The sequence below is a fragment of the Cuculus canorus genome, chromosome 1 (assembly GCF_017976375.1).
Source record: "Cuculus canorus isolate bCucCan1 chromosome 1, bCucCan1.pri, whole genome shotgun sequence".
Lineage (NCBI taxonomy): Eukaryota > Metazoa > Chordata > Aves > Cuculiformes > Cuculidae > Cuculus > Cuculus canorus.
The window spans coordinates 17,575,787-17,601,342 of NC_071401.1; the positions used below are offsets into that span (position 1 = coordinate 17,575,787).

A 25,556-nucleotide genomic window follows, 5' to 3' on the forward strand; every position below is an offset into this window, starting at 1 on the left:
CGAGGGGGCGGTGCCTCCTCCGCCCCGCCTGCCCGGCTCGGAGCTCCCGTAGCCGGCAGGTGCCGCTTTACCTGCCGAGCCCTTGGGTTAGCGGGTCCCTCCCCACCCTCGCCGATCGGGGCTGCGGGAGCTCCGAGCGCCGCGGGGCTGAGCTTCTCGTGCCGCTTCCCCGCTTTCCTTCTCGCACGCTCGGGCGGGGAGAGGGTGGTCGGTGTCCCTCCGTGTCCCTCGCCATGGGGCTCGGCGCGGTCGGGCCGTCGCTGGTGCTGCTGGGCGGCATCGTGGCGGCCGTGGGGCTGTGCAGGAGCTGGACCGTGCGCCGGCTCCGCGGGCGGCTCCGCGGCTTGGCGCTGGAGCTGCTGGGCACCTTCCAGGTGTGCGCCTGCACCAACGAGCTGTGCCTGCTGGCCGCCGCCGAGCCGCGCGCCGCCCTCTCGCTCACCTACGGCTTCTCCGTCCTGCACGGCGCGACGCTGAGCGGCTGCAGCTGCAACCCCTGCGGCTGCCTGCAGCTCCTCTGGGCCGGGGCCGCGCCGCCCGGGCTGGCAGCGCTCAGCATCGCCGCTCAGTTCGCGGCCGCGGCGCTCGCCAGGCTCTTCATGCGCTTCGTCTGGAGCCTGGGGATGATGGAACCGCACCTCGGGGCGCTCCCGCAGGGCTGCGGCAACCCCATGCAGACCACGGAGGCGCAGGCGTTCTGCATAGAACTGCTCTTCTCTGTCGTTTTTCAGCTGACCGTCTTGCGAGCGGAGAGAGTTAATCCCAAATACAAAGTGCATTTGATTGCTCTTCTCATCACCATGCTCGTCTATGCAGGTTAGTCTTTTATTTTTTAATCTCTGTTACGGCTATAAAGTTCATAGAATCATACAATAGAATTATAGAATCACCGGGTTGGAAAAGACCTCTTGGATCATCGAGTCCAACCATTCCTATCTGCCACTAAACTATGTCCCTGAGCACTTCATCTACCCGTCTTTTGAAATACCTCCAGGGATGGTGACTCCACCACCTCCCTGGGCAGCCTCTGCCAGTGCCCGATGACCCTTTCTGCGAAAAACTTTCTCCTAATGTCGAGCCTGACCCTCCCCCGGCGCAGTTTGAGGCCATTCCCCCTTGTCCTGTCCCCTGTCACTTGGGAGAAGAGCCCAGCTCCCTCCTCTCTGCAACCTCCTTTCAGGTAGTTGTAGAGAGCAATAAGGTCTCCCCTCAGCCTCCTCTTCTCCAGGCTAAACAACCCCAGCTCTCTCAGCCGCTCCTCATAAGACTCGTTCTCCAGCCTCTTCACCAGCTTCGTTGCTCTTCTCTGGACACGCTCCAGAGCCTCAACATCCTTCTTGTAGCGAGGGGCCCAGAACTGAACCCAGAATTTGAGGGGCAGTGTCACCAGTGCCGAGTACAGTAGCAGGATAACCTCTCTGGACCTGCTGGCTAGTTTGGGTTTGAAGGGACCTTAGAGATCATCTAGTTCCAACCTCCCTGCATTGGGCAGGGACGCCTCCAACTAGACCAGGCTGTCCAAGGCCCCGTCCAACCTGGCCTTAAAACAGGATGCAACATTATTTTCTTAGATTACAAAAAATCCATCAGGGAAAGTCTTTGGTCCTACACATGCAGAGTTCATTTGGAGTTTATGTAAAGTTTATCTGGTTAGATTCCATGTATGTGTGGGGTTAAGAATGAAATGAGTAATGAATATAAAATAAGGTCATATCTATGAGTAAGTACGGCTAGGACTCTCCTGCGACATTGTTAAAATATCTCGGTGAAGCGTCATTTCATAATCCTATAGAGTGTGGGAGATTTCACATGATGTGCTCTGATTTCGAAGTGGCTTTGTGAGAGAGCACCGCTGTCTGCACCACGACAAAGATGCTGGTTGTGCAACAGGAGGGTTCAGAGCCCTCGTGTGGAAGATCAGCATTTAAATAATTCCTATCATATTCATTATTTCATATCATAATAATTCATATTCATTCACATCAGCACAGTTCATTTAACTACATTGCATCCTTAAATCAGAAGCAGGAATGGTCATTTGTAGAATTCATGCAGAAATGATAAATACCTCATAAAACTAAATGTAAAAAAAAAGAAAACCATTAGGTGCCTGATGTATTATGGCATTTACCAGTCTCCTGACTCTGCGATGCCCTGTGTGCTGGTGTCCTTGACCCTGCCCGACTGTCACCTCCTGCTTCTCAGAGCTGGGACACAGTCCCCTGTGCAGCTTCTCTGAACAAGTAGGGAGGATGAGATGAGGGGAGTCAGTCTGAACTTCTTTCTGCTGACTGTTGGTGCTGCCTGTTCTCCCCAGGGAGTGCCAGAGTTATGTCACATGTCACTTGAGGACTGCCCTGCAAGGACTGGGCTGTACTGGGAAGGGAACTTTATAGTTTGGGATGCAGGAAGATGAGTGAGACATGATTACTGAGCTCTTTGCTTGTGCCTCAGCCTCCACCACAGAGGAAGTAATCTAGGAAATGATAAAATCTGTTTATGAGATGGAAATCACTCCTTTATCTGCAAACATCTGGGATGTCATTGGCATATTGTCCAAAAGAGTTAATGGTATTATGGTATCTAACATAATAGCATATAGCAGAATACAGTCAGATTTTCAGATTTATTAATAAAGAAACCTTTACTCATTATGTTTAGCTGACATGAGCTACTACCTGAAAGATGGGAAAAACTCTATGGAGAATTTTGAGAACTAATTTAGCAATTTGAACTACTTTCTAAAACTATTTTTTGAAGGCAGAGGTCACTGCAGTTTAGCACATGTAATGTATTTCTGAATTGCTCAGTGAAGGTGCAGCCAAAGATTATCCTCCTCTTACGGAAACTGGATTCCTGATTCTTAGCATTCTTTTCCTGCTTAGCAAATAGTCATATAAAATAATATGTGTCACATTGCCTGTCTCTTCACTAGTTCATGCAAAGGTTTCCTGCCCAGAGTCACTGGCCAAACTGCTGACCTCATCTTTTTCTCGCAGGAGAAGGCTGCATACCAAGTCGCCTTCCTTGGATGCATCATGACTATCCCATGCAATCGATCAGTTTGTACTTCTAGGAAAAATCAGATCTACTGTGCCCAGGAACCTTTTGCGTGCAGTTTGTCTGTACAGTTTGCAGAACACTTTGTGCTATTTGGACATTTTTCTTTCCTTTTTTTTTTAATCTAGAATCAAGTCTACTATAAAAATATATTTGCATTCCAGAGAGCAGATCCTGAACCTAGTTTTGTCTCCTACTTAGTGGAAAATCTAATTCTTTCTTGTTTACTCTGCTCCAAGCTTCCTAAGGTTTCCATCCTCTGCTATATGCTCTGTTTCAAAAGGAGAGGTGAATTGTGTCATCCTGCCCCTGCAGTATTCCTGAGCCTGGTGTTTACTGTGCACTCCTCAGATATGGATTGAAGCCTCTTGAAGCAGAGGAAGGGGAAGGCATAAAACCCCAGATTCCCATCACTGAGCTATTATACAGCAAGTGTGGGAGCAGGCTCCTGCTTTTGATGTCTTTCTGCGATGAAGGGTCACAGACTTGAACTCTGACAGATCTTTTTTCTAGTGGAAGGTACGTGTAGGACACCTAGAGTTCTCAAACCTTTCTCGCTGTCTCTTTCCCTTTGCCCACATCTACTCACAAACATTCCCTTGGATATCTGTCCTCTGTTCTCCTGCCCCCTCCTTTTTGAGGGATGCTGATTGGGACCCCCTTCTCACAGTCCCTCAGCACAGCCTCCTGACAGCACGCCAAGGAGCTGAGGCAATAGTGAAGGGCTTGGTAGGTGGCCACGACGTCTGTCTGGTGCACAGGTACAACCCCAGTATATCCTGTGGCCCTAGCAATGTCTGTTCCACCTCCAGTTTGAGAAACCGTGCTTCGTAAGTATAGTAGGAAGAGTGACTTCCAAAGTAGGTGTTAGGGCTGGCGGCCTCCAGTGGGCCAAGTTCTCTTACAGGCTTTGAAGACAGGCAGATGCTTAACTTAGCTGGGCAGGATCCTTCTGAGGAAACGCACCTCTATTTGTAATAAACTTCAGCACTTTCTTTAAGAGGAATGGATTTTTCTGTTGGAATGGGTCCAGAGGAGGCTACAAAGGTGGTCAGAGGTCTGGAGCATCTCCCATACAAGGACAGGTTGAGAGAGTTGGACTTCTTCAGCCTGGAGAAGAGAAGGCTCTGAGAAGATCTTACAGCGACTTTACAGAACCTGAAAGGGCTACAAGAAAGCTGGGGAGGGACTGTTCACAAAGGCTTGTAGTGATAGGACGAGGGGGAACGGGTATGAACTGGAAAAGGGCAGATTTAGGCTAGACACTAAGAAGAATTTCTTCATCATGAGAATGGTGAGATACTGGCACAGGTTGCCTAGGGAAGTTGTGGATGCCCCATCCCTGGAGGTGTTCAAGGCCAAGTTGGATGGGGCCTTGGGCAGCCTGATCCAGTGGGACGTCCCTGCCCATGGCAGGGGAATTGGAACTAGATGGTCATAAAGGTGTCTTCCAACCCAAACTATTTTAAGATCCTATGATTCTATGATTGCCCATCCAGCACAGATTTAGGCAAAGCAATGCTAATTTAGGCAGCTGGTAGCCTTCCTTCTTCCTACAAAAACATCAAATAGCTTAGATGATTGTGCAAGTAATGATTTAATTTGATGGATAGAGTGTTCTGGCTAGGAACTCAGAAAAATGCATTACATTTGAAATATAAAATTTCCACTAAAGATTTTTTACACTCTGATTTTAAAAAACAAATCAATTATGCCTTCAAGACTCGTGTTTGTTACAGTCATGAATGAACCAGAAATGTTGGAAATGATGTCTTGTCTGTATTATATTACACTGCATGATGATGTTCTACTTTATGTTTGAAAGTTGTATAAGAGGAATGATTGCAGTGTAAAAGGGAACTGAAGGAAGCAGTATCTCTTACCTTATATCAAATTTGGTTTTGGGTAAAATTTTGAAGGATATCCATATCCCTGTGGCTTACACTGACTCTATTGCTACACATACAGGGCTCAAAAACATTAAGTTGTATTTACATGGTTGACTAAGTTGTTGGAAAAAATAAATGATGTATCACTGTTGTGAGTACCTCATAAAAGGAACTTGGATGTGTCATGCAACTTATTCCAACAAATAACATCAGGTTACACACTATTTTCAAAATTACAAGCTGTTCCTTTAGTTTTTCTTCTACTTTTTCATAGTTAAAAATATTTTGATTTTATTTTACATTCAGTCTCGCACAAACCAAATTTTTATAATAGTGCATGCTTTACACAAAAGCTCCAATACTGCATTCTCTGTGCTGCTTCTGCTAAATAGAAGGAAAAACAGAACAGTATGTCCTTGCATATAAAGGGAATTATTCAGAAGCTAAGGATGCTGACCATGTACGTGTTGGTAAAGAATATTTCTTGATATTTCCTTTCAGGAAATTATGAGAAGAAAAAATACACCTTTTGAGGGCTTTTTCATTTACAGGCAGTATTGCCATAAAGTCAGAATTGTATGAAGTTGGTCAGGTGTTTCTAAGCCTAACATATCAAGGTAGAAATTACAAACATGATTTTAATTTGAAGTTTTTTCCTAATTTGGTATTGCCTTTAGTAATTTCAGAAGCTAAAATTACTTTCTCACACATTGTGTGGAGCACACATTACTTCACCTTTTTAAGTTTTTATGTGTAAGCAGCAAAGATATTACACTTTTTTGCCATAAAATCATTTCTCTTTTCTGGTACATAGACTGAGTTGTTTAATAAATACTTTTAAATAGGGTTATACTAGGCGCTCTGGCCTATGGTTGATATTCCTGTAGTTATTAGAAATGAAAATTGAAGAAATACTGCAGTCAAAACTCTGTCTAACATTTAATGTTCAGAAACATCAACTGCCTCCTGAGAGTGAAATTTTGAATGTGCATTTGCAGGCATAAAAGCAAAAGCAGTGAATTTATAAATAGATTAAAGCAAAGTAAATTATTGTAGATGGCCTTCCTGGCAACAGTGGAAGCTGTTAATGTGTCAGTGTGCAGAGTAACAGCCTGCATGTTGTATCTGAGTTGCAGTCGAGAACAAGTGTAAAAGGAGAGTGAACTGAGTAGGTCAACAAAGATTAAAACCTTGCCAAATGGTAATAACAGTAAAGGAACTAAGAAGTCCATAGAAGGAGAAATGAAGAAGAAGAAAGCGACAAAGACCTCCCTAAAACGTTTGGTAAATGATTACATGCATAACAAATGAGGATTACAGCAGTGTTACAGCAGTGTGGTGTTTGTACAAAGGGCAAGTTCAAAGCTCACGCTGGCTTATTTGGGGAAAATCAAGAAGAAGCTTTAAGAAACTAAATAGACACAATTATTTAATATGTTAGGGGAACAGATTAATAGATAAAACAAATATGGGGTAGTTACTAAACTAATAGTACAGAAATACAGGAAATGTTGCGATGAGTAATGTTTTCTTGCAAGGAGAGGAAGAACATATGTCAGAATTAAAAACTCCAGGTTCATCTGCAGTGTAATTACAGTTTAGACTCCACAATATAATTTGTTTAGATCTAGTCATTTTGAGAATGTTTAGGCAACTAAATTTGCATCTGAAGTCAGAGGCAAGGAAAGATGCTTGGCTTCTTTAAATAACTTCCCCGTTCAAGAGGGTGGAGTGGGGTTTGCTTTTATTGTCTTTAGGTAACATATAGCATGATTGTGAAGGCTTTGCCCCAAGTTATTACCGTACAATAATCTTAGGGTTCTAGAAATTGATATGATAATATTAGTGTTTCATTAAGAAAGTATAAAGGTCAGTTTAGCAAGAACAGTCCTTGACAGGCTTTTTTCCACACTCTTGCATGTGTTATGTTCAACACAGGGATGTAATGAAAGCTCAGTGTGTGTTCACTAATATTTGTGTAATTTTTGCCTCTTCTTAAAGCACGATACAGACTATTAGCAAAGCAGCTTATAGTTTTATCAACAAGAACATTCAACATTAGCCAAACCCATCTCTTCAAACAGTATTTGCTAGAAAGAGATAAAGGAAGTTACAGCCTACGCTTTGAATATTTTAACACATTTTAGAAAACAGTTAAATATATATCATCTGGTAAATAACTTCAGAAGAGTTAATCTGTTGAAATCGTTTCTGCTAATGCATTTTATTGCAGAGTTTGCATTCCTTGTAGTGTTGTGTAGGTGCGTTTCAGTAGTCATTTAAAATAAACATTAAGAAAGATGGTTTGATTTCATATTGTTTACATTTTATTGCAGGTGGAAATCTCACAGGAGCAGTATTTAACCCAGCACTGGCTTTTTCATTGCATCCAAATTGTTTCTATGACAAATTTTTGAGTTATTCACTAGTATATTGGATAGCACCATCCTTAGGTAAGTTCTTAACACTTCTTGTAGTTGAGAAAGTGTTATTTAGTACATAGTTCTTTATTTGATAGCCTGCTTGTTTTCTGTATTCAGAGAATAGTCGATGATAATTTGTGTTAAAGTCACTCAGAATCACTATTTTGTGTCACATATGTAAGTTATGTATTTTGAACTTGTTTACTGCTCTATGTAGAGCAACCGGTACACTCTGTGTTGTGAATCACACATCTAATACTGAGTTTTAAATGCCAGTTTTATTCACAAAATAACATCTACTATTTTGATCAGTTTATTTTAAGAAACAACCATGTTAAGTAGTATAATTGTTTAGGTTAGGTGTCATGTTAAAGGTCTACGTACTTTTAGGATACTTTGAGCAGGGTAATGTGCCTACCCAAAAACCACAACAGGACAATTCTAAAGTGAAAAAAGGTTTGTGTTAGGTTAAGGTTAACTAGTTAGCTATAAGCCAACAGCTGTTTACTCTGGAGCCTGATCCTTTCGAAGCTGCCTGTTGATTGGGACTTTATGCCTTGGTATTAAAATCCAGCCTGTTTGAGGTATGCTGTGTTTTCTCACACTGACCAAAGGTCCACTTGTAGATTCTAGCAGAATAATAAAAAGGAGAAGGGGCTCCCTGGAAGTAAATATGAGCTGATTAAGTTCAAAAAGAAAAAAATACTGGTTAACATGCAGGGATGATTAATTAAAATAAGAACCCCACAGGTATTAGGATAAGTACTTAAAAATACTTTTTCAGTTATTAATATTAAAGTATAAAATCTTTTTTATCTCCATAGGAACTAACCTTTGCAGTTCCTATCTATGTTTTTCCCCCCAGTCACTGTTGGAAACAATCTGTTCTTAGTTTAAGAATAAGGCATATTAGTTACTAGATTTTTTTCAATTTAAATTATGGTTTTAATTTGGAAGATACAGATTTTTACTTCTAATTGTGTGCAGATGAAAATGCTCCAGGTAGGACTTCCATGCTGTTGATTGTTTACAGTTAGTCTCTACAAATCTTGAGCTTTCTGCTTACATGGTATGTAAAGAAGCAGTCTGCTAATCCGGAGTTCTTTCATGACTGTTAATCCTATTAGGAGGTACAACAACAGCGTGTGAAACATACACAGCAAACATCTCAAAGGGCTCCAGTTACAACAAATAACTTCTTTTTCTTGTTTGAGTTCATTCCTGGGGGCATTCTACTTGCATTGACTCTCAGTCAGTCAAAAATGGAGACAGAATTTTTAGTCTAACTAAAATTTACTTTAATATAAGTTTGTTAAATTAAACATCCAAACAGGATGACTGAACCACAAAGTAAGTTTGATAAAAGCCCATGCACTGTTCCAGTCAGTAGGTAATGAAAAGCCTGAGGCAAAGCTGATGAGCATCACTGGCCTTCTAACAAAACACCTATTTCTCAGAATTCAGGTTTAGCTTTCTGTTATATTAACTGATTTCTCCCTGATAGCCATTTTGAGATTTTCCAGGTTGCAAGTATTTGGGATTTAATATTTTGGCAAGTGATCTAGAGAAACAGGAGGCATTTTGAAACACCACATTCTACTTATTTAGCAAGAAGCATCCTGCAGAACTGCTTTGCAGAAAGCCTTCAAGTGATTTCAGCTTGAGTAAGAAAATCAGCAGATGGAACTTTGACATGAGGAATGTAGAATGTGATTAGGGAGTAATGTTAGATTTCTGTGAAAATGCATGAACAGCAGGTTTTTTGTTAGTTAACATACAGAAAATACATACAGAATATATTGAATGCTGTCTCCCAATTTACGAGGGAAAGGAACTCCAGACCAAGCAGTTGTAAAGATGTGAATACTCAGGACACATCACATTTTGTGCATTTTCACTGCTGTAGCCAAGTATTTTGTTACAGATTTCAGGTCTGTAGATCAACTGAAGGGCTGAGCAGTCTATTAGCAATAAACACCTCATTACAAAACAGGGATGCTCCATGGATACATAGAGACCTTATCCAAGAGTTGTAAACACACATATGGTGTCTGAGGTGGAAGTATAGAGGGGATAGTTATTTGAAAACTGAATTGATGGATACAGGAGCGCAGCTCTACAAATCTAACGTGATGTGAAATTTTTCTGACACTTCTTTAAAGTAAGAAGATAATAGGAATAGAAGTTTTTCTTCCAAAATTGGACCAAATGATGAGGCATTTAGGAAAATGACCTGCTGTGATGATAATAAAATTCTTCTGGAAAGAACCTCTAAGCAGAATCATAGAAGCTGATAACGAGGGAATTGATAATTTAAATTTAGTTGTAAAAATTATTTTCAGAATCCATGTATCAGCAGAAATGCTGTTTCAGGCTTCCTAGAAACTGGCAGAGTCCTAGTGATATGCTAATTTACTACCTTGCTTTTCCTAGCATCAGCATCTTAGTTAAATTACTTTGTTTTATTTGGGGGGATTCTTTTAGGAATCTACTAATAGGTTTCTTTGTGATTTGCTGTAATAACATGCAGAATCATGGACTAGCATACCATGAACCCTCAAACTGCCTGTGCAAAGTGCAACGTGACCTCATTTATGGGCATAGCAGATACCCACGAGGACAAGGAAACTGAGACCATTCAGTATATAATGGATACCCTGATCTAGCCATAAGCAGTTCTTAGTCATCAGCTTTAAAACAATCTTCTTAGAAAGGACACATAGAACAAGAGGAAAATTGATTATCACCTTCAGAAGAGGAGGAGGAAGTGGAAGTTTTCTTTAAGGATAATCAAATCTACTGGTGGTTTATGGGCTTTCATGAAGATAATCTTGGAACTTGAATTAAGAACTCATCTTTCAAAATTTCTTCGCTGATGTTTTGGTGACGGAGATTCTCTGGTAGCATTAAAACAGCTAATCCTGTAATAAATACAGATGTCAGCAAGTGTCTGTGACTTAGCATAGGCAGGCCTAAATTCTGCACTACGAACACAGAAGCAGTATGTTTCAGTGGAACAAAGATTGCTTCTGTTTTACGGCTGAAGGCATTCATGTTAGTTGTCCAGGCTATGATGACTGAGTTAACATTTCTCTTTCAGTACCAGGGAAATTGCAGCTATGAATGGAAGAGTTGGTGACAAGATACTGAACATCAGGGCATTAAAAGAGGATGCTCTTTCCTGTACAAGTGCTAGCTTAGTATCCTGCTAGGTTTCTACCACTATAAAAGCAGAATCAATGCCCATTTCTTTAGATCAGTTTTACCAGCTAATACTGTTTCTTAGAAGAAAATGTTTTTTCACTATCAGGATAGAAAATAAATGCCCCAAAAGTTGCTTAGCAGTAGACATAAATGGAGGATGTTAGCAAGGGAGAAGGCTACAAGTGAAGCTTTCACCTTTCTGCTCAGAAGAGAAGGTATCCAGAGGTCTCCATCAAGTTCAGTAAACTTAAGCATGGAGCTTAGGAGAGAATTGCAAGTCTGTGTGCAGTGAAGTAATCAGCATCTCGGGGATTTGGCAGCAAAGAAGGATTTCAACAAACAACTAGCAGAAGTCTCCTACTTCCAGACCCTGGTCCTCCTAAGGGTTATAAGCTCAGCAGACATCATCTGACAGAGCAAAACTCTCATGCAGTGAGTGAATGCAATGCAGGAACTTCCTAAAGAACTTTCAGTAATCGAAGTCTAATTCAAATACTAAAGGGCCAGCAAATGGTAATCTTGTATTTGACCTGCTCACAAACAGGGAAGATCTGGTGGTGAATGTGGCCACTTGAGTTGTAGTCCTCACAAGAGTTCAGGCTCCAGAGGAAGACTGGAAAGGTGAACATCAGAGCTGTCTGGACTTCAGGAGAACAAAATTGTGCTTATTTAGGGAATTGCTAGGTCAATAGTAATTACCGTGGAAGCTGCCACAAATGGGATAAGTATTCCATGGAAAAGTGATTTTTTTTCAGAAAAGCTTACTGAGAGCTCAGTAACACATTTTGACGTGCAGGAAGAACCTCTCATGTAGTTAGAGTGGGAATTTTGACACAAAGCCTTTCCCTGCTGGCTAGACAAGAAGCTTCCATATGAACAAAGGAGAATGTGTAAAGAGGTAAAAACAGGGACAGACAGTAAAGGAGAAGTACAAAAGTTTTGCATAGTACTTAGGAACAAAATCAGGAATGTCCAAACTCAGCTGGAACCAAGGTTAGGGACATACAAGATTGCAAATACACTAATCACAAAAAAAGTCTTAGAGAAAATGTGGGACCATTGGTGGATGGGGAGACAACCTAGTGATGGGTGACATGGGAAAGACTGGAGAACTCTTCTCCCCCACCCCCTTCAGTGTTCCCAAGCAAAGCTTGCTCCCAATCCTCTGTAAAAAACAATAAGGTTTTAGAAAGGAAGCAATAAATAGCGAGGGCGCAACAGGGTAGGAACAACAGAGAAGTTCGATGAATGCAAATCCACTGGCTTTACTGGAATTCACCTAAAGATGCAGGTAGAGTTGGCCAATGTTATTGTTGTCCATCATTCACAGGAAATTACAGCAATTGGAGGAGCTTCCTGACAGTTGGGAATGTGCTAGTATTGTGTGTGCTGTTAAGGAAGAGGAGGAGAAAGAGAAGCCAGGGAACTGTAAGCTAGTTGGTCTCACCTCAGTTACTGGGAAGATGGTGGAGTATCTCATCTTGGAATCCATTTCCAAACATGTAAAAACCACAAAGGTAATCAGAAACAGTCAGCACAGACATGATTGACTGCCTTCCATGATGAAATGAATGTCTGTGGGAATGAGCACAGAGCAGTGGATGCAGTATGCCTTCACTTTAGTAAGGCTTTTGACACCATCTCCCATAGCATTCTTGGTTCAAAGTCAAAGAAGTAGGGGTCACAAAAACAATTTACTGTTAGATGGATTAAAAATTGGCCAAACCAGTGACCTCAAAATGTAATAATTGATGGGTCAACACCTGGTTGATTGATGACCAGGAACATGCAGAGTGTCCTGCTGTCAGTACTGGAGTTGATATTCCTCAGTACATTCAACAGTGGCCTGAGTAAGAGTTTATTGCGATGGTTTGTTCTATCTGCAAGTAAGACAAACCATGTGATTCAGAGAGTTGAGGCGAGCAGACTAAGGGACACAATTGTCTCCCTCTACTCAGTGCTTGTTAGGCAGCATCTGGAATGTGCTTGGTCTGGAGTCCCCCAGTTCAAGAGCAACATCGAGAACATGTAGGGTCCAGCAGAGGACTACTAAGATGGTGAAGGGCCTGTGGTATTCAATCTGTGAAGAGAGGTTGAGGGAACTGGACTTGTTTAAGCTGACAAAGATGAGGTGAAAGGGTGATTTAAGACCAGTCAATGATTATTTGAAGAGTATTTTCAAGGGGAGATTAAGTGCTCTACGTACTGGCAAAAAACAGCAGCAAGGCCACAAGTTGTGGCATAGGAGGTCCAGAGTACAGGAAAAGCTTCAGGAGAATGGTGCAGCAACAGTGGAACAAGTTATCTGGAGAAGCACTACAGTCTCCATCCGTGGAGGTTTCTCGGGACACTGACCTATCTAGCATGGGCAAGTCCATCACTGAGGGGGAGCTTGGACTAGAGACCCCTTCCAAGAAGCTTTTTTGTGATCTAGGAAGCTTCATAAAATACAGGCAGTGGGCAAGAAACGCTCTCAGCCAGAATCCCTTTCTGAAACAGAATATACCGATTTCTTTCCAGAAGGAAAAAAAAAATAAAATCTTAAGATGCTATAGTTGGGTGCCCTTCTCATGAAGAACCTACAGTCTCTAACATTACCAGTTTTCAGCTTCAGAATAAACCCTAAACTAGAATGATCTTAAAAAAAAAAAAACCTCACTACCCTATAACCATTTGCAGCACCTAAAACTTCTGTGGTTACCTGTTCTGGGAACTATGGGTGTCTGGTTTAGACCCTGCTAGCAGACTCAGCCTTATCCCATCACCTGAGGAATGGAGGTTGAGTTGCTGTTTAGTTATTTATACGTTCAGGTACAGAGAAAGGAGAGCCGAAACAGGAACAGGAAGGTGCACATGTTGGATTCACCTGGTCAAAATGCTCTGCCTTTGGCTTGGCTAATACAAATCAGAATTGAAACATTAAATATATAAAGAAAAATGAGATAATTGATTCATAAAGATCACTTGCTTTCTTTATGAAAAAGATGGTGTTTGCCAGAAGTATTGCCTGCCTCCAGCCCTTCTGAGAGAAAATACCATTTTTCTGCAATCACTGCTGTAGTGCATGTTAGACACCCAAATACTTTAGCATCACGTGTATCTTCAATACTGTGCCATTCTCAAGTACATTTAAATAAAGGTCCTTTCTGCAATATTTTCTTTCCAGGTACAATACTTGTGGCTTTTTTATGCGATGAAATCCTTCCTCGGATATCCTGAGACATGAAATTCGGAAGCCTAGCAGCACTGCATCAAAAAAGTACTTTCAACAACTGCAGACAAGCAGCTTTCAGAAAACTGTTGACCACCTTTCAGTCGTATTTCCAAATTTCATGTTTGAAATATTTGACTTGAAACTTTGTATTCAAATACTTATTTTGTAATAGCACATTGGGATTTTAAGACTATCTGCCAACGTTTTCAGTTAAGCCATATGAATGTGAAGGACTTAAAACACTGAAACTTTGTCACTTTAGCCAGAAGTGCCATTTGCTGACCTTTATTGCAACAGCACGCAAAACTAATTTTAGAGAAATAACCAGTCCTTTCAAGGTTTGATTTTATTGGATTTCTTCCCATACACAGCACCTGCAAAAATGAGCTGAAGATTTCATTCTTAGTGAACTCCATGTTCCTACTTGCAACATCACATACTTCTGAGAGGAAGAAAGGCTACACTACTCCCTAGAAGAGGCTCCACAGCTCTATTCTAGAGGTACCCTACACCAAAATTAAGTCTGTAGGACCAGCATTGGTTTAGTAACACCCATGTGCAGGTAAGTAACCCCTTGCTTCCTTTTGGGAAGGCTCTGCCCCATGTAGTCCTAGGACAGGGCCTTGGGCAGCCTGCTTTAGTGGGATGTCCCTGCCCATGGCAGGGGCTTGTAACTACGTGATCTTTAAGGTCCTTTCCAACTCTAACTATACTATGATACTATGACAGTCTGTTGAACATTTATCTTGGTTGGAAAGAGTGATAATAAAGTACCATAAATTCTGTAGACACAAAAATAAAAAGGAAAAAAAACCCACCTCTATCAGAGATTACTGCTGCCTCTTCACATAGTAAAATAGACACAGTATATAGAGATTAATTGCAGAATTCGATTTGTCCTTGATTTTATGTAACTCATATCAGATACCTTCCTTGAAATAAATGAATTTGCAATATAAAAGACTAAACTAAAGAGCTAAAACCACAGGAATGCTACGTACTCAAAAGTGGTACAAACACACCCTTTACAGGTAGCATTGACTGAGGGGAAGAGCACCAGTGGGCACCAACCTCTAAAACTGTTTCAAGAATGAGGTTTCTTCCGGATGCTTTTTAAGTTTTATATACACCAAAAATACATTCTTCAAATTTAAGACTAAATTCATTTTTTCACTTTACAGTTGCTGGGTTTGTAAGGAGAGATGGTTAACAAGTCCTACAAAGATCTCAGAAGTAGGCCCCTCTCCTCATTGCCCAAGTTACCTTGCAGACCATATTCTAAAGAGAGCGGGAGGTAATCAGACAGGGTTTTTTCATAGTAAAATTATGAATTAAATCTTAAACAGCTGCTGTTGTCAGCTGTCTTCTTGCAGGGGTTCAGGAAGTAAATCTTTTCATGTAATTTCTTACTTGTTGCAATAAAATATTTTCTGGTTTTAATTTTCCAAGGTACATTTAAGATTATACTGAAAAATGAAATCTAGTGTTTGGACATACTTTTCATGCAAGAAAGTGTTAATCCAAGACCCTGTATTCAGTCATTAAAATTAAATAAGAAAAACAGCTTGTGAACACACTGAAGAGAACTGCTGGGATGTTGTTCAGCAGCACTTCAACACTAGTGTGACCAGGCCGGCTAAAAGAGCCTTATCGCTGATAAGCGCTTCACAGGAAGGACTACACACCACCGCATTGTAAGCCTGACAAGATGCTGTCCTTCAGCTCGTGTTAAATTCATCTGCTTATTTATAAGCCACAGAAGGCTGCTGGAACCAAAACCCAATGCATGAGACCTCTGAAAAACATGTTTATACCATCTACTGCTTCTGAAACAGATGTTTTAGGAGGCTTCTACCTGTTACTTCCTTGCTTTACTGTTTTTTATCACTTTTACCTATTTTTCCACAGCTTGGGGTTTTTTTCCCCTTCCTGGGACCTGCCCTTAACTGCTGTACTTAAGCCCAGTTTTTAGCTTCATTTCTTATGGAAATGAGCCTTACATAATGATCTCCTTTGAACCCGTGAGGCCCACGGGATAAAGGTCTCAAACTTCAAAGAGCATAAAACCAGACTGCCATAGAAAAGTAGCTACAAAGCTACAGGAAGCCGAGATTTGTTGGACTCGAGGCCCTGCTTCTATGTCATTTTCCACAGCCTGCATAAGCGAAGTCCAAAAAGCAAAGAGGTCAGATATGACCTCTGGACATCTACATTGTTTATTTTGGCACACATAGTTTCTAAAAAAAACTGGTGCAAATCTGGGTGATTGAACAAGTAGTTGCTCTGTTTATAGCCACTAGTAATTAAAAAAACCAGTAACTGAGGGTTGGCCTTTAATGGTCGCTTACAACCCAAACTGTTCTATGATTCTGTAAGTGTTCCTAACACACAGCTTAAATACAAAGTTTTATTAAAAATAAAACCTGTAAATCCACACAAGACATTTCTCAACACTACCTTCAGGACTCATCCAAGCTTGTTTCCACCTGACCAAAATGAATCTTGCTCCACTGATTTGACTGGAAGCATTACAAAACATCTGCTCCTGGAGCTCTGCATCAATACAAAATAAATTCTCCCTTCTGAAGCTTCCTACTGCTCGGATGTAGCATGAGAGTACTGAGTATACTCCACCTGCCCTGTAGGTTGTCCAGCTGCCCATCTACCAGGAAATGTGACGGGCTGTCCACAGTTTAATACTAAAAAGAACAGAAAACCGCACTTCCAAAAATTAAGAGATCCACCACAAAATGATATTTAAAAATCCAAAGGCTGTTTTAACCATGAATACTGATTTAGAATTGTATGAGCTATTTCGTGAACTATGGTGTTGGTGGTTGCAGTTCTCCTAATCTGTCCCAAAAATCTCGCCACGCATCTTAGTGCAAAAATGAGAGCATCACTTGTACCTTCCTCTATTACTTGTATCCCTAACAAAAACATGCAGACATTTACATAAATATATACACATATGCACAAAAGGCACTAGGAAAGGCATACTTGTAGAATGTCTTGTTGCATAACATGCTAAATACTTCATTTATTCAGCAATGTCAATAGATCACAACACTATTAAATCAATTTGACTGATGTTAGTAATGAATGTTCAACAAAGAGTGGTTATAATTTTCATGTAGCTTCAAACCAAACAACATCCCAACATGCTAAGCAGGGCAGGACCACTCCATACAATTTCAGGAGTGTAGGACTGGTAAAGAAAACTGTTCATATGCCAACATATTAATATTGAAAATAAATAATCAAGTTAACTTCAAATCAAAGTGGGAGAAGTTTACTATCAGATCTTCATGTGAATATTGAGGGGAAAAAACCCATAAAATTTGCTGCCGTTGCCTCGGGGCAAAAATACCACCATGCAGAGGATGAAACAGTAAAAGCTCCAGCAGGACTAAACTCGTGGCAAATATTCTGCTTTTTTAGTCTCGCATCAAAGTAAATAATGAAAATGTCTTCACTGGACTTTTTTGTTAAGAGACAAAAATACTGAAACTCAAACGATGTCAGCTCAGTTGCCAGCTCCTTGCTGAGGTAAAGGATAGAGAACTTCAACACAGTTGGCTGTGAGATACAAAAATCTTAGTTTATTTAACAATGTTGTTAACATTTAATACAAAGACAAATCAGTTCTCCTGTTCAGTACTTTACAGCCTGTATTCCATCTCCCCTATCACCCAAACTCTGTGCTTAGAGAAATAAAAAGGGAAAGCACTGAGCCAATAAAGCCAGTTACTTGAGGGGCATTAAATTTAGCTTTGCTTTTAATCCTTGTCCGACCCTATTTCCTTTTAGTCAAACTTGTTTCTATTTCCACTCTACTCCACTGATGCAATGAAGAGGTACAAAAATATGCAAAATTCTAGGACTATCTAAAATTCTGTTCTACTTACAGTTTTATTTCTGAAGTCCTAGAATTCCTACCAAGGCTTCTTTGCAATGGCCCCTGATTAGCCCCATTCAAGTGTTAGACGAAAGAGATTTTCTTGTTTTGTTTTTCTTTTTTAAGTAACCCCATAGTGGTCACAAATGTCAAACCCTGTTTTAAACATCTATAAAAGCATTTATAGACTCAGATGTCTAAGCTTAGGACATTAAAAGAAAGATTAACTCCCAACAGTCGTTGCAAATGCCTTCAGTTTTACAGCTTATTCTGGAAGTGCCACAAGAGGAATCTGAAAGATACAAGACACCCAGTTTACATAATTGGGATTAAATTAGAAGCTTATTAATCTTTACGAAGTAGAAGTTGTCCGTTCTTTGCAGCCACAGAGGACAGCAGTAAGCAAACCCTCTCATTTTTGGAAGGGCTGAGCATCTTGCTTTTGACAGCAGCTCTGAATTACAGGTCAGCTAAGGACAGTATGCGCTCACAGTCCGCACCCTGTTGTACTGCTACAGGCAGATACACCAGTTGCTTCGGAACAATTACCGCAACCTCGTGATGCGACAGACAAAACACTGCTTATTACAAGATCGGTGGAAATGTCCCACAACAACTGTCAGCAAGTCTTCCAAGAACTTCAGCAGCCAACTGTCACATCTCATTTGGGTAACAAGCAGTGACATGCAACATGAGCATCCCATGAGGACATCACTTTAGAGGCAGGGCAGCACAGTGCTCTCTAAAGGATCACAAACAAGATGTTCTTGTAGATGGTTTTTTGCAGTTCAGAAGGTTAAAAGGGCTGAGCTCCCACAAAGTACCAAGAAGATTACAGCGTGCTCCCCTCTCTGCCCCTATTCGCAGAGGGTAGGACCAAGCCACCCTTGTGCTCAAGCTTGTTAGCAGAGGGATTTAGCACAGACCTGCAAGAGCTGTTCTTGTCACGTCACCTTCAGCGGTTTACTGCTGCCGTATATCCTAGGTGTTTGAACTTACTTAAATTACAACACTGCAGTCAGGCTGGTGGTTACTCTAAAAAGTGCCCTCACACCACAGCTCCCAAACCGCTACCTGGAGTGACATCACTGCAATACTTGAAACTGCCCACGCAGATCACTTGATGTGCCCTGACAAGGATCAGCTCAGCTCTGAGCAGCACAAGCAGAACGACTCCCTGTCCAGTCAGCTCCCACAGCTGAAAAATTCTACTGACCAAAACCACTCTGTACAGGGTTTATTTGGCGCTTTGCTAGAAGATCAACAAACACCACTTTCACCAGCACTCACAGGCTCTTTGAGGATGTGCTGCTAGCCACTAAGTCTCCTTAATACTGCTTAAGTTAAAGCCAGAACCATAAACATTCAAATTTAAATTTTCAACAGTACAACTTTATTATTTTGTTTTATAAACCATAGACCAAAATAGTCTTGGAGGCAGTCATCACAGCCAAGCTTTCCATTCACTAAGAGGCACTTCAGCTATAGCTGAAGAGTCTTCCTTAATTTTAAAATGTGTTGTTCATCAAATCAGATAATCGTCCAGTGGTGGGGCAACCGCTGTTTTGTATTGTTTTGGGAGATCTCCTCTCTGTACTGCAAAGTCTTTCCCTGGCTAAGAAGAGCAACTAAAGAAAAGTCTGAGCTCCTACACCAAACAAATTCAGGACCAGTGGCTGAGATCAGTAAATGAACCCAGGGCTACTCAGAGACTGTCAGACCTGCAGGAGAATTAACAGCAACAACATAAAATAAACAACAGAGGAGGAAAGCAGGTGCACATCACTCCTCCACAACAGCCTTTCTCAGGGACTGCAGCCTCCTCTGTTATCCCTAATGGACTATAACACTAGTAAGCCATTTCCACCATTTTTTTCAGCATTTCTTCTTCCCATTTGTGGCCCTTTCCTCCCCTGCCACCTTCTGTCTGTCTGCCCCAGCATTTCAAGTGGGATAGTTGTGCGCTCACTTCAAGGCGAGAGCTGGCAGTCTCCCTTCCAGCAGAGGCACAACGGGGACACCCTGCTTGAGCAGCATGTGCAGACTGTACACTCGCAGGCACTGCTGAAGCAGAAGTGGAATCCCAGCCCCGCTGCATATCACTGCAAACACAGTCCCAGAATCAGCCGCTCTCCTCTCCCACCCAAGGCCAGCGAGGAAATGCTGGCACATCTTGTAATACCTCAGGCAGGAGAAAAGCAGTATGGGTGATGGTAGACAAGAGGGCACACTGACACAGCCACCTAAGCAGGGTGTTGACTCGAAGTTGTGCACTTCTTACAACAATCCCGTCCACACTGCTTGGAAACTTTACCAGGAACTGTTCCTGCTCCATTTACAGTGAAGGAAGAGATGGACTTGTGGCGCTGTGAAGTGTTCAGCTCTCTTGAAAGGCCTGGGAAATCCTGCACACTACGGGCAAAGTAATGGATACTAAGGACAGTAACTTTCCAGCAGTGGCTCCAGCATTCATATATCAGCATCTAAGAGCCTTTGAAATTCGACAATTCACAACTTATCAGATGGCTGATCTGTCTGGTTGCAGACAGGCCCATCCCTGTAAGTTACCTACACAGGGTGATGGTTTACACCAACAGGCGATTCAGGACAGATCACTGAACATCTTCCTGTGCTTGTGAGAACTACAGCTACCCTTCTTTCTCTAAATCATCATCATCCTGACATCACAAGATACTTCCTGTGGGATATCTGGGATCATTTGCACTACACAAATTACAGAGACGGAGGGCTCTGCAGGACTGAAAAGCATTAGCATCGGAAGACAGAACAGCAGACTTACAGCAGCGTACTTCCTCCTCAGTGATCAACTTCTGCATCTTCAAACTGCCCAGCAACTACCGGTGCTATGTCCACCTCCATCCCATCTGAAAAACAACAGCAGCCAACGCTAGGTAATGTGGCAGGCTCGCCAGCAGAGGATGCTGTTCCAGGAAAGAAAGGGAGTGCCATCTGTTGACAAGAGATGGCCAAAACAGAAAACTCCTTTGCTGGACTTCAGAAAGCGCCCTAAGAAAAAAATGGTGTGCTCACAAGTTCGTGGTTATGTTCCAGCTCTATCAGTGTGTCAATTAGAGATGTCACCGCTTCCTATCACCTCGCCTCATCCTATCTTATTAAAGGACTTAAACGACAGATTTAAACAATTTCAGTTTTCTAAATGAAGTTTTGGTGTAAAGAATGGCATGGTTCCTTTTAATAGCTTTAGTTATGCTTTAACAGAAAGAGGTTGGATCCTGTTCTGAAACCACTCTCAGCCATCATGAAGCTGATAAAAGGAACAACTGCCCTATGTTGCAATGTCCAAAAATAACAGAATCCTGAAACTGAGCAGCCCTGGGGATATTATTAATTGTAGCAAACCAAGAAGCAGTACTGCAGCAAATAAGATCAAGGCGACAAATAAAACTGATAGAGATGGCTTTAAGCACGTGACATGACTGCTGATAAATTTATTTTAGTTTTCAAAATTTCTGGGTTCAGAAACCTGACAAAATTTTCAAATGAAAGGCACTGCTAAGATACAAGCCCCCTACAGTTATCTTTACATTATCTAAATTTAATTGAAATTGTGGGACAAAGAGAACCTGTAAACCACTGACAAAATAAATAGATTAAAAAAATCACCCATGTGGATCAGAACAGATCAGTTATTATTGTGCTGACTATTCCAGGCAAGCTGAAAGCTAGAAATCCACAACAGCTCCATCATTTTACATCCTCCAAAAATGTCAGGCCATACTAAAACACTAAAATACCTTCAAAAAAAACCAAACCAAAACCCAAACTAAAACAATACCACTAAGCTACTTCCCTGTTCTTCTCCCAGGTAATACATTGCTCCAGTGAAAACAGCATGCAGAAAAAGCAAAATATGAGACATTGCATTTTTTTCCCAACAAAAAGGAACCTTACTCCTTAAATACACGTTTGAACAATCAGTAGCATTAAAACACAGCATCTTTCAGAAAAGCACATTTTTTTTTAATTCTATTCCAGTCTATTTCAAGTATTCTGAGTTCACACTGAAACGTAAAATTTAGGGTATTTTCAAGAAATATACTACTACCTCTTTAGCGTGGAAATGGCTTCCTAATCCCCACGTAGACTGACAAGTTCAAATCAACTTCACTCTACCACTATTCTAGGAAATCATATCTGTAACAATCAAAAATTCTGAAGGGAGTGCTTCTTTAACACAGCAGCCCTTGACCCAGAGCAGGCAACATGCTGCCCATAGGGCCACAGGCATTTTTAAATCTTGTGGTTGCAAACAAAGATAAAACTGCTGTCGATGCACACTGTGCAGTAAGATATCACCCACAGCATGAGACTTCCTCAGTATTCAGTTTGTGGATCAGCCAGACTGGAGAACCACTGCTTTCATATATTCTTTAGTAAAAGCATTTCTTACCTTCAAACTCCCTTATCGAGTCTTCGGTTCTCACTCCAGCCATGTTGTACTGACTGCTGACAGACTGGGCTAACATGCCTTCTAACCTCTCCAGGGTGGCCTGACCTTCTGCAGTTAAATGCAACAATCCTTCTTCATATGTGTAAAAGCTCGGGATATCACCTTGTTCTAGCTCTGCAAAAACAAGTTTATGTTTATCAGACCCAAGTGTAGGGGCTGGCATCAAGCAGGAGTGAAGGCACAGGACAACAGCTATGTGAGTTATGCTCAGATTAACTGACTGAGATTAAAAGGCTGCTTATATCAGTTATGGAAGTGATGGGAATTGACCACGCCACGGCATAGGCACTGAACTTGTGCTAGCACATCCAAGGGGAGCAGAAAGGCTGGTGTTTGCGTCTTGGGGCTTTTGAGAATAGGAACAATGTTTTTGCTGAATACCAGTATTTGCGACAGCTCAATTACAGATTTCTGAGTTTTTATACTGTGCCTATGGCATAAAGAATGTTTAGGCAAGTTTAACAGACAAAACTATTCTCACGGCAGATACCATAGGAGAAGTTCCAGGTATCCATGTGCTGGGAGTTTCAAAAGAAACAACTGTTACAAACCACGGGCCTCAACATCGTACTCCTCCCCTTCATAATCGTTGTCTGAATCCTCATCGTCTGGGTCCGGGTGCAGAGCTTGGCATTCACACATCGCTGAAAACATGGCTTCCACTGCAGGAACACAAATGAACACAAACCTCTCTTGTTTCTCCACCAATAGCCCACAACAACAAGCAAGAAATCCTGGACTAAGTAGTCAGAGAGACTGAGAATATTCCTTTTCAAGTACCACCCCTCAATTCACACTTGAAAACGTCCAAGCAGCCAGCAGCCATACGAGAAACAAACCAGGTTTCCTACACGCAGCCTGCTGCTTAGTCCTCCTAACAGCCCTCTTCCATTATTTCACTGATGACAAAGTCTTATCGCTGGACAATTCAGCCTGTGGTTACCTACTACACGATTCCTTGCAGCACCTCATATATAAGATTCTTAGAACTTGGATTCAACTGTAAGCTCTGCACCAGACAGGATACAACTGCTTTCCAGTGGTACAGCCTGGGCATTAGCAAGTTCACAATGAAAGCATTGCCGACTCAAATATCACTGAATTTGTAATTAATAAGATGTTTCCCATACAAGTTATCTGCAAAGGTATAGTCATAAAATTATGTGTCATATGTTTATGCTTAAAAGTCTCTGTTTTAAAACACTGGAATTTTCCTTGAGAACTGGCTGCTTGAAATACTCCAGTTTCAAGCAAGATAAAACAATTTGCTTTGTTCTTCTCAGCACCTAGAAACCAAGTAATTGGAGAAGGACACTAAAGCATCACATCATTTACATCTCTATACCAGAAAAGTCTTCCACATATGGCAAGGACTTTAAGCTAAACCATGGTTTAGTTCTTCACTTACAGGCTGATTTGTCGCTAGGTACAAATCTGAATTCTGCAATTGGTTCTACGTCATCATCGCTGTCCTCCTCCTCCCCTTCAGCCACGGGAGCCTCTTTTGTCTCCTCTTCTTTAGGAAATGTAAAGATAAAAAGAAGCATGTTCGTTTTGTCAAAAAGAGTCACATTTGTTTTTTTCTTTCAGGAACATACAGGTAATCAAATCAGAAACCTAGACACAGGCTGCGGAAGTCACAAACCAACCTGTTCCCATCCACCTTACGGATATATGAGGTCCTCTCACAGCACCTCAAAGCACTTGCAAAGCACATAGAACCTTCTCTATTTATAATTTTAGGACTTTAGATTTGTGCAATGTTCATGATGTACCCGTGTACTTCAGTAAAATTGCCCGATTCTTATTAAAACCAAACTGTGCTCAGAAAAACCACAATTCACAATCAGTTTCATTTACTTGCACAATGCTATTTATCTGTTTTTTTAAATTACATGAATTTTATGGATCCTTGACACTACTGTCATGAAATCAACTTTGCTTCCAGTATGGCTTCTCACAGAGGACCGTGACATTTAAAGCAGATCCCTACTTGCTTTCTGACATTCCTAGCCACCTGCAAGATGCCAGAGGCAGAAAGTAAACCCAGAGCCAATGAAAACTGTGGGCAGCACTGTGCTTCCCAACTGCTGTGCACCTCGCACATGAATAAGTAAGCAACAACACAACGCTTTGCTTTCTGTAAATACTAAAACTCCAAAGAAGATGCCTACAGTTCATGGCTTTGTGTCTGGGGACACTGCACTGACAGCTTCAAAATGTGTAATTATTTTTGACAGAAAAAGAGTAATACAGTTAAGGCTCTTTCACTGAGAGTGGCTTTTGTCACATACAAAATTGGCACCATCAAGAATGTGAAGAAGCCAAGAAGTTGCCAGCCAGCTGCCCCCAAAAATGGAAGTGTCCAAGGAAGCTACCCAATCCTTTTCCAACTGACAGCTGCAGACACAGCTTGTTACTGCCAAGCCCAGCTCCTTGTTTTCAGTGAAGTCAACCTCTGACTGTGCTTTCTGAAAACGGGGCAAGGACACACACACAGAGCACAAGAAAGATTTGCAGAGGAAGAACAACATGTACCCTGCCCAACTAAGAATGAAGACTTCTGCGGCCAAAGAAGTCAAGAGGTTTGGGTTTAACACTATTCAGCAGTTAAAGTCCCAGGCCAGGGATAGACTTAAATAAAACAAATCTGCCTGCAGTAGAAGATTTACAGTAGCCAGAAATCATATATTAACACACAAAAATTAACCCCAAAAATTTGTCTATTAGGGATTTAAAGATAAAATATCACACGATGTCCATATTTTCAAACAGCATTATCACTATGAATTAAAAACTGGAAAGAGTATCTTTCTTCAAACTAGGCTCAGTTTACTTCTAAATAAAAACAAAGGAAAATGGGGGAAAAGGAGAGAAGAGGTGCACCTATACGTTCTCTTACTATTTGTAGTGACAGACTGTCAGAGAATAGCAGTGACAAGAGAGAAGGAAATAGTGAAGAGCATTAATACCTTCAGAACACCTCTCTCTTCTCAGAGCCTTGTCAGTACTTTCAGCATACAGATTATCTAAAGAAAAATTCAGTGCCAGATTTTAACCTTTAACTACGAGGACCAGTAGGCACGAAGGGTAGAGGAAACTTGCAAAGGGCTTAACAGTCTCTACTGTTAATTGAGGTGGCAGTTTATGACACACTTAAAATATTAACAGTTCTGTCAGAAGAAAAAACATGATACATCAAAAATAGAATAAATCTTCATACAAACAATGAAAAAGAAGGCTTGCTTTCTGCAGGTCAAAGCAAGACTGGTCAAAAGGTTTTTGTGGGAAGTCTACAAAGATTCATTACACCTCATAATGGGAGCTATTGTCGTATTTTTTAAGCAAGCTGTGGGAGCAAATGCATGAAAGCATG

General features: G+C 41.3%; 2 protein-coding genes across 7 annotated transcripts in view; one reads left to right on the plus strand and one right to left on the minus strand.

Annotated features, from left to right (window-relative positions):
• On the plus strand, positions 1–25,198 carry AQP11 (aquaporin 11). 3 transcript variants are annotated; one of them, XR_008448161.1, is made up of 4 exons: positions 1–816; positions 7,286–7,402; positions 13,743–14,352; positions 23,771–25,198. XR_008448161.1 is itself a non-coding variant. In XM_054056235.1 (3 exons), exons 1-3 carry the CDS (start codon positions 234–236, stop codon positions 13,793–13,795), a joined length of 753 nt encoding a protein of 250 aa, XP_053912210.1. In that variant the 5' UTR covers positions 1–233; the 3' UTR covers positions 13,796–17,652. The 3 variants fall into 3 exon arrangements, 1 of the variants encoding a protein (XP_053912210.1); XR_008448162.1 differs by lacking the exon at positions 23,771–25,198 and adding an exon at positions 15,240–17,652; XM_054056235.1 differs by lacking the exon at positions 23,771–25,198 and having other exon boundaries at positions 13,743–17,652.
• Positions 7,432–25,556, minus strand: part of CLNS1A (chloride nucleotide-sensitive channel 1A) — a 21,004-nt gene continuing 2,879 nt past the window's right edge. The window contains exons 3-7 of one of the 4 annotated variants that reach the window (XM_054056238.1): positions 23,589–23,696; positions 22,732–22,842; positions 22,121–22,294; positions 20,489–20,573; positions 7,432–10,293 (exon numbers count right to left, since the gene is read on the minus strand). In XM_054056238.1, the coding sequence (XP_053912213.1) occupies positions 20,506–20,573; positions 22,121–22,294; positions 22,732–22,842; positions 23,589–23,696 (461 nt within the window). In that variant the 3' untranslated portion in view covers positions 7,432–10,293; positions 20,489–20,505. The other 3 variants (XM_054056239.1, XM_054056236.1, XM_054056237.1) reach the window with 3 other exon arrangements.

Coding starts and splice junctions, on each gene's coding strand:
- AQP11 (XM_054056235.1), top strand. CDS start 234: ATGGGGCTCGGCGCGGTCGGGCCGTCGCTGGTGCTGCTGGGCGGCATC. Junction 817..7,285: donor CACCATGCTCGTCTATGCAG/GTTAGTCTTTTA, acceptor ATTTTATTGCAG/GTGGAAATCTCACAGGAGCA. Junction 7,403..13,742: donor TTGGATAGCACCATCCTTAG/GTAAGTTCTTAA, acceptor TTTTCTTTCCAG/GTACAATACTTGTGGCTTTT.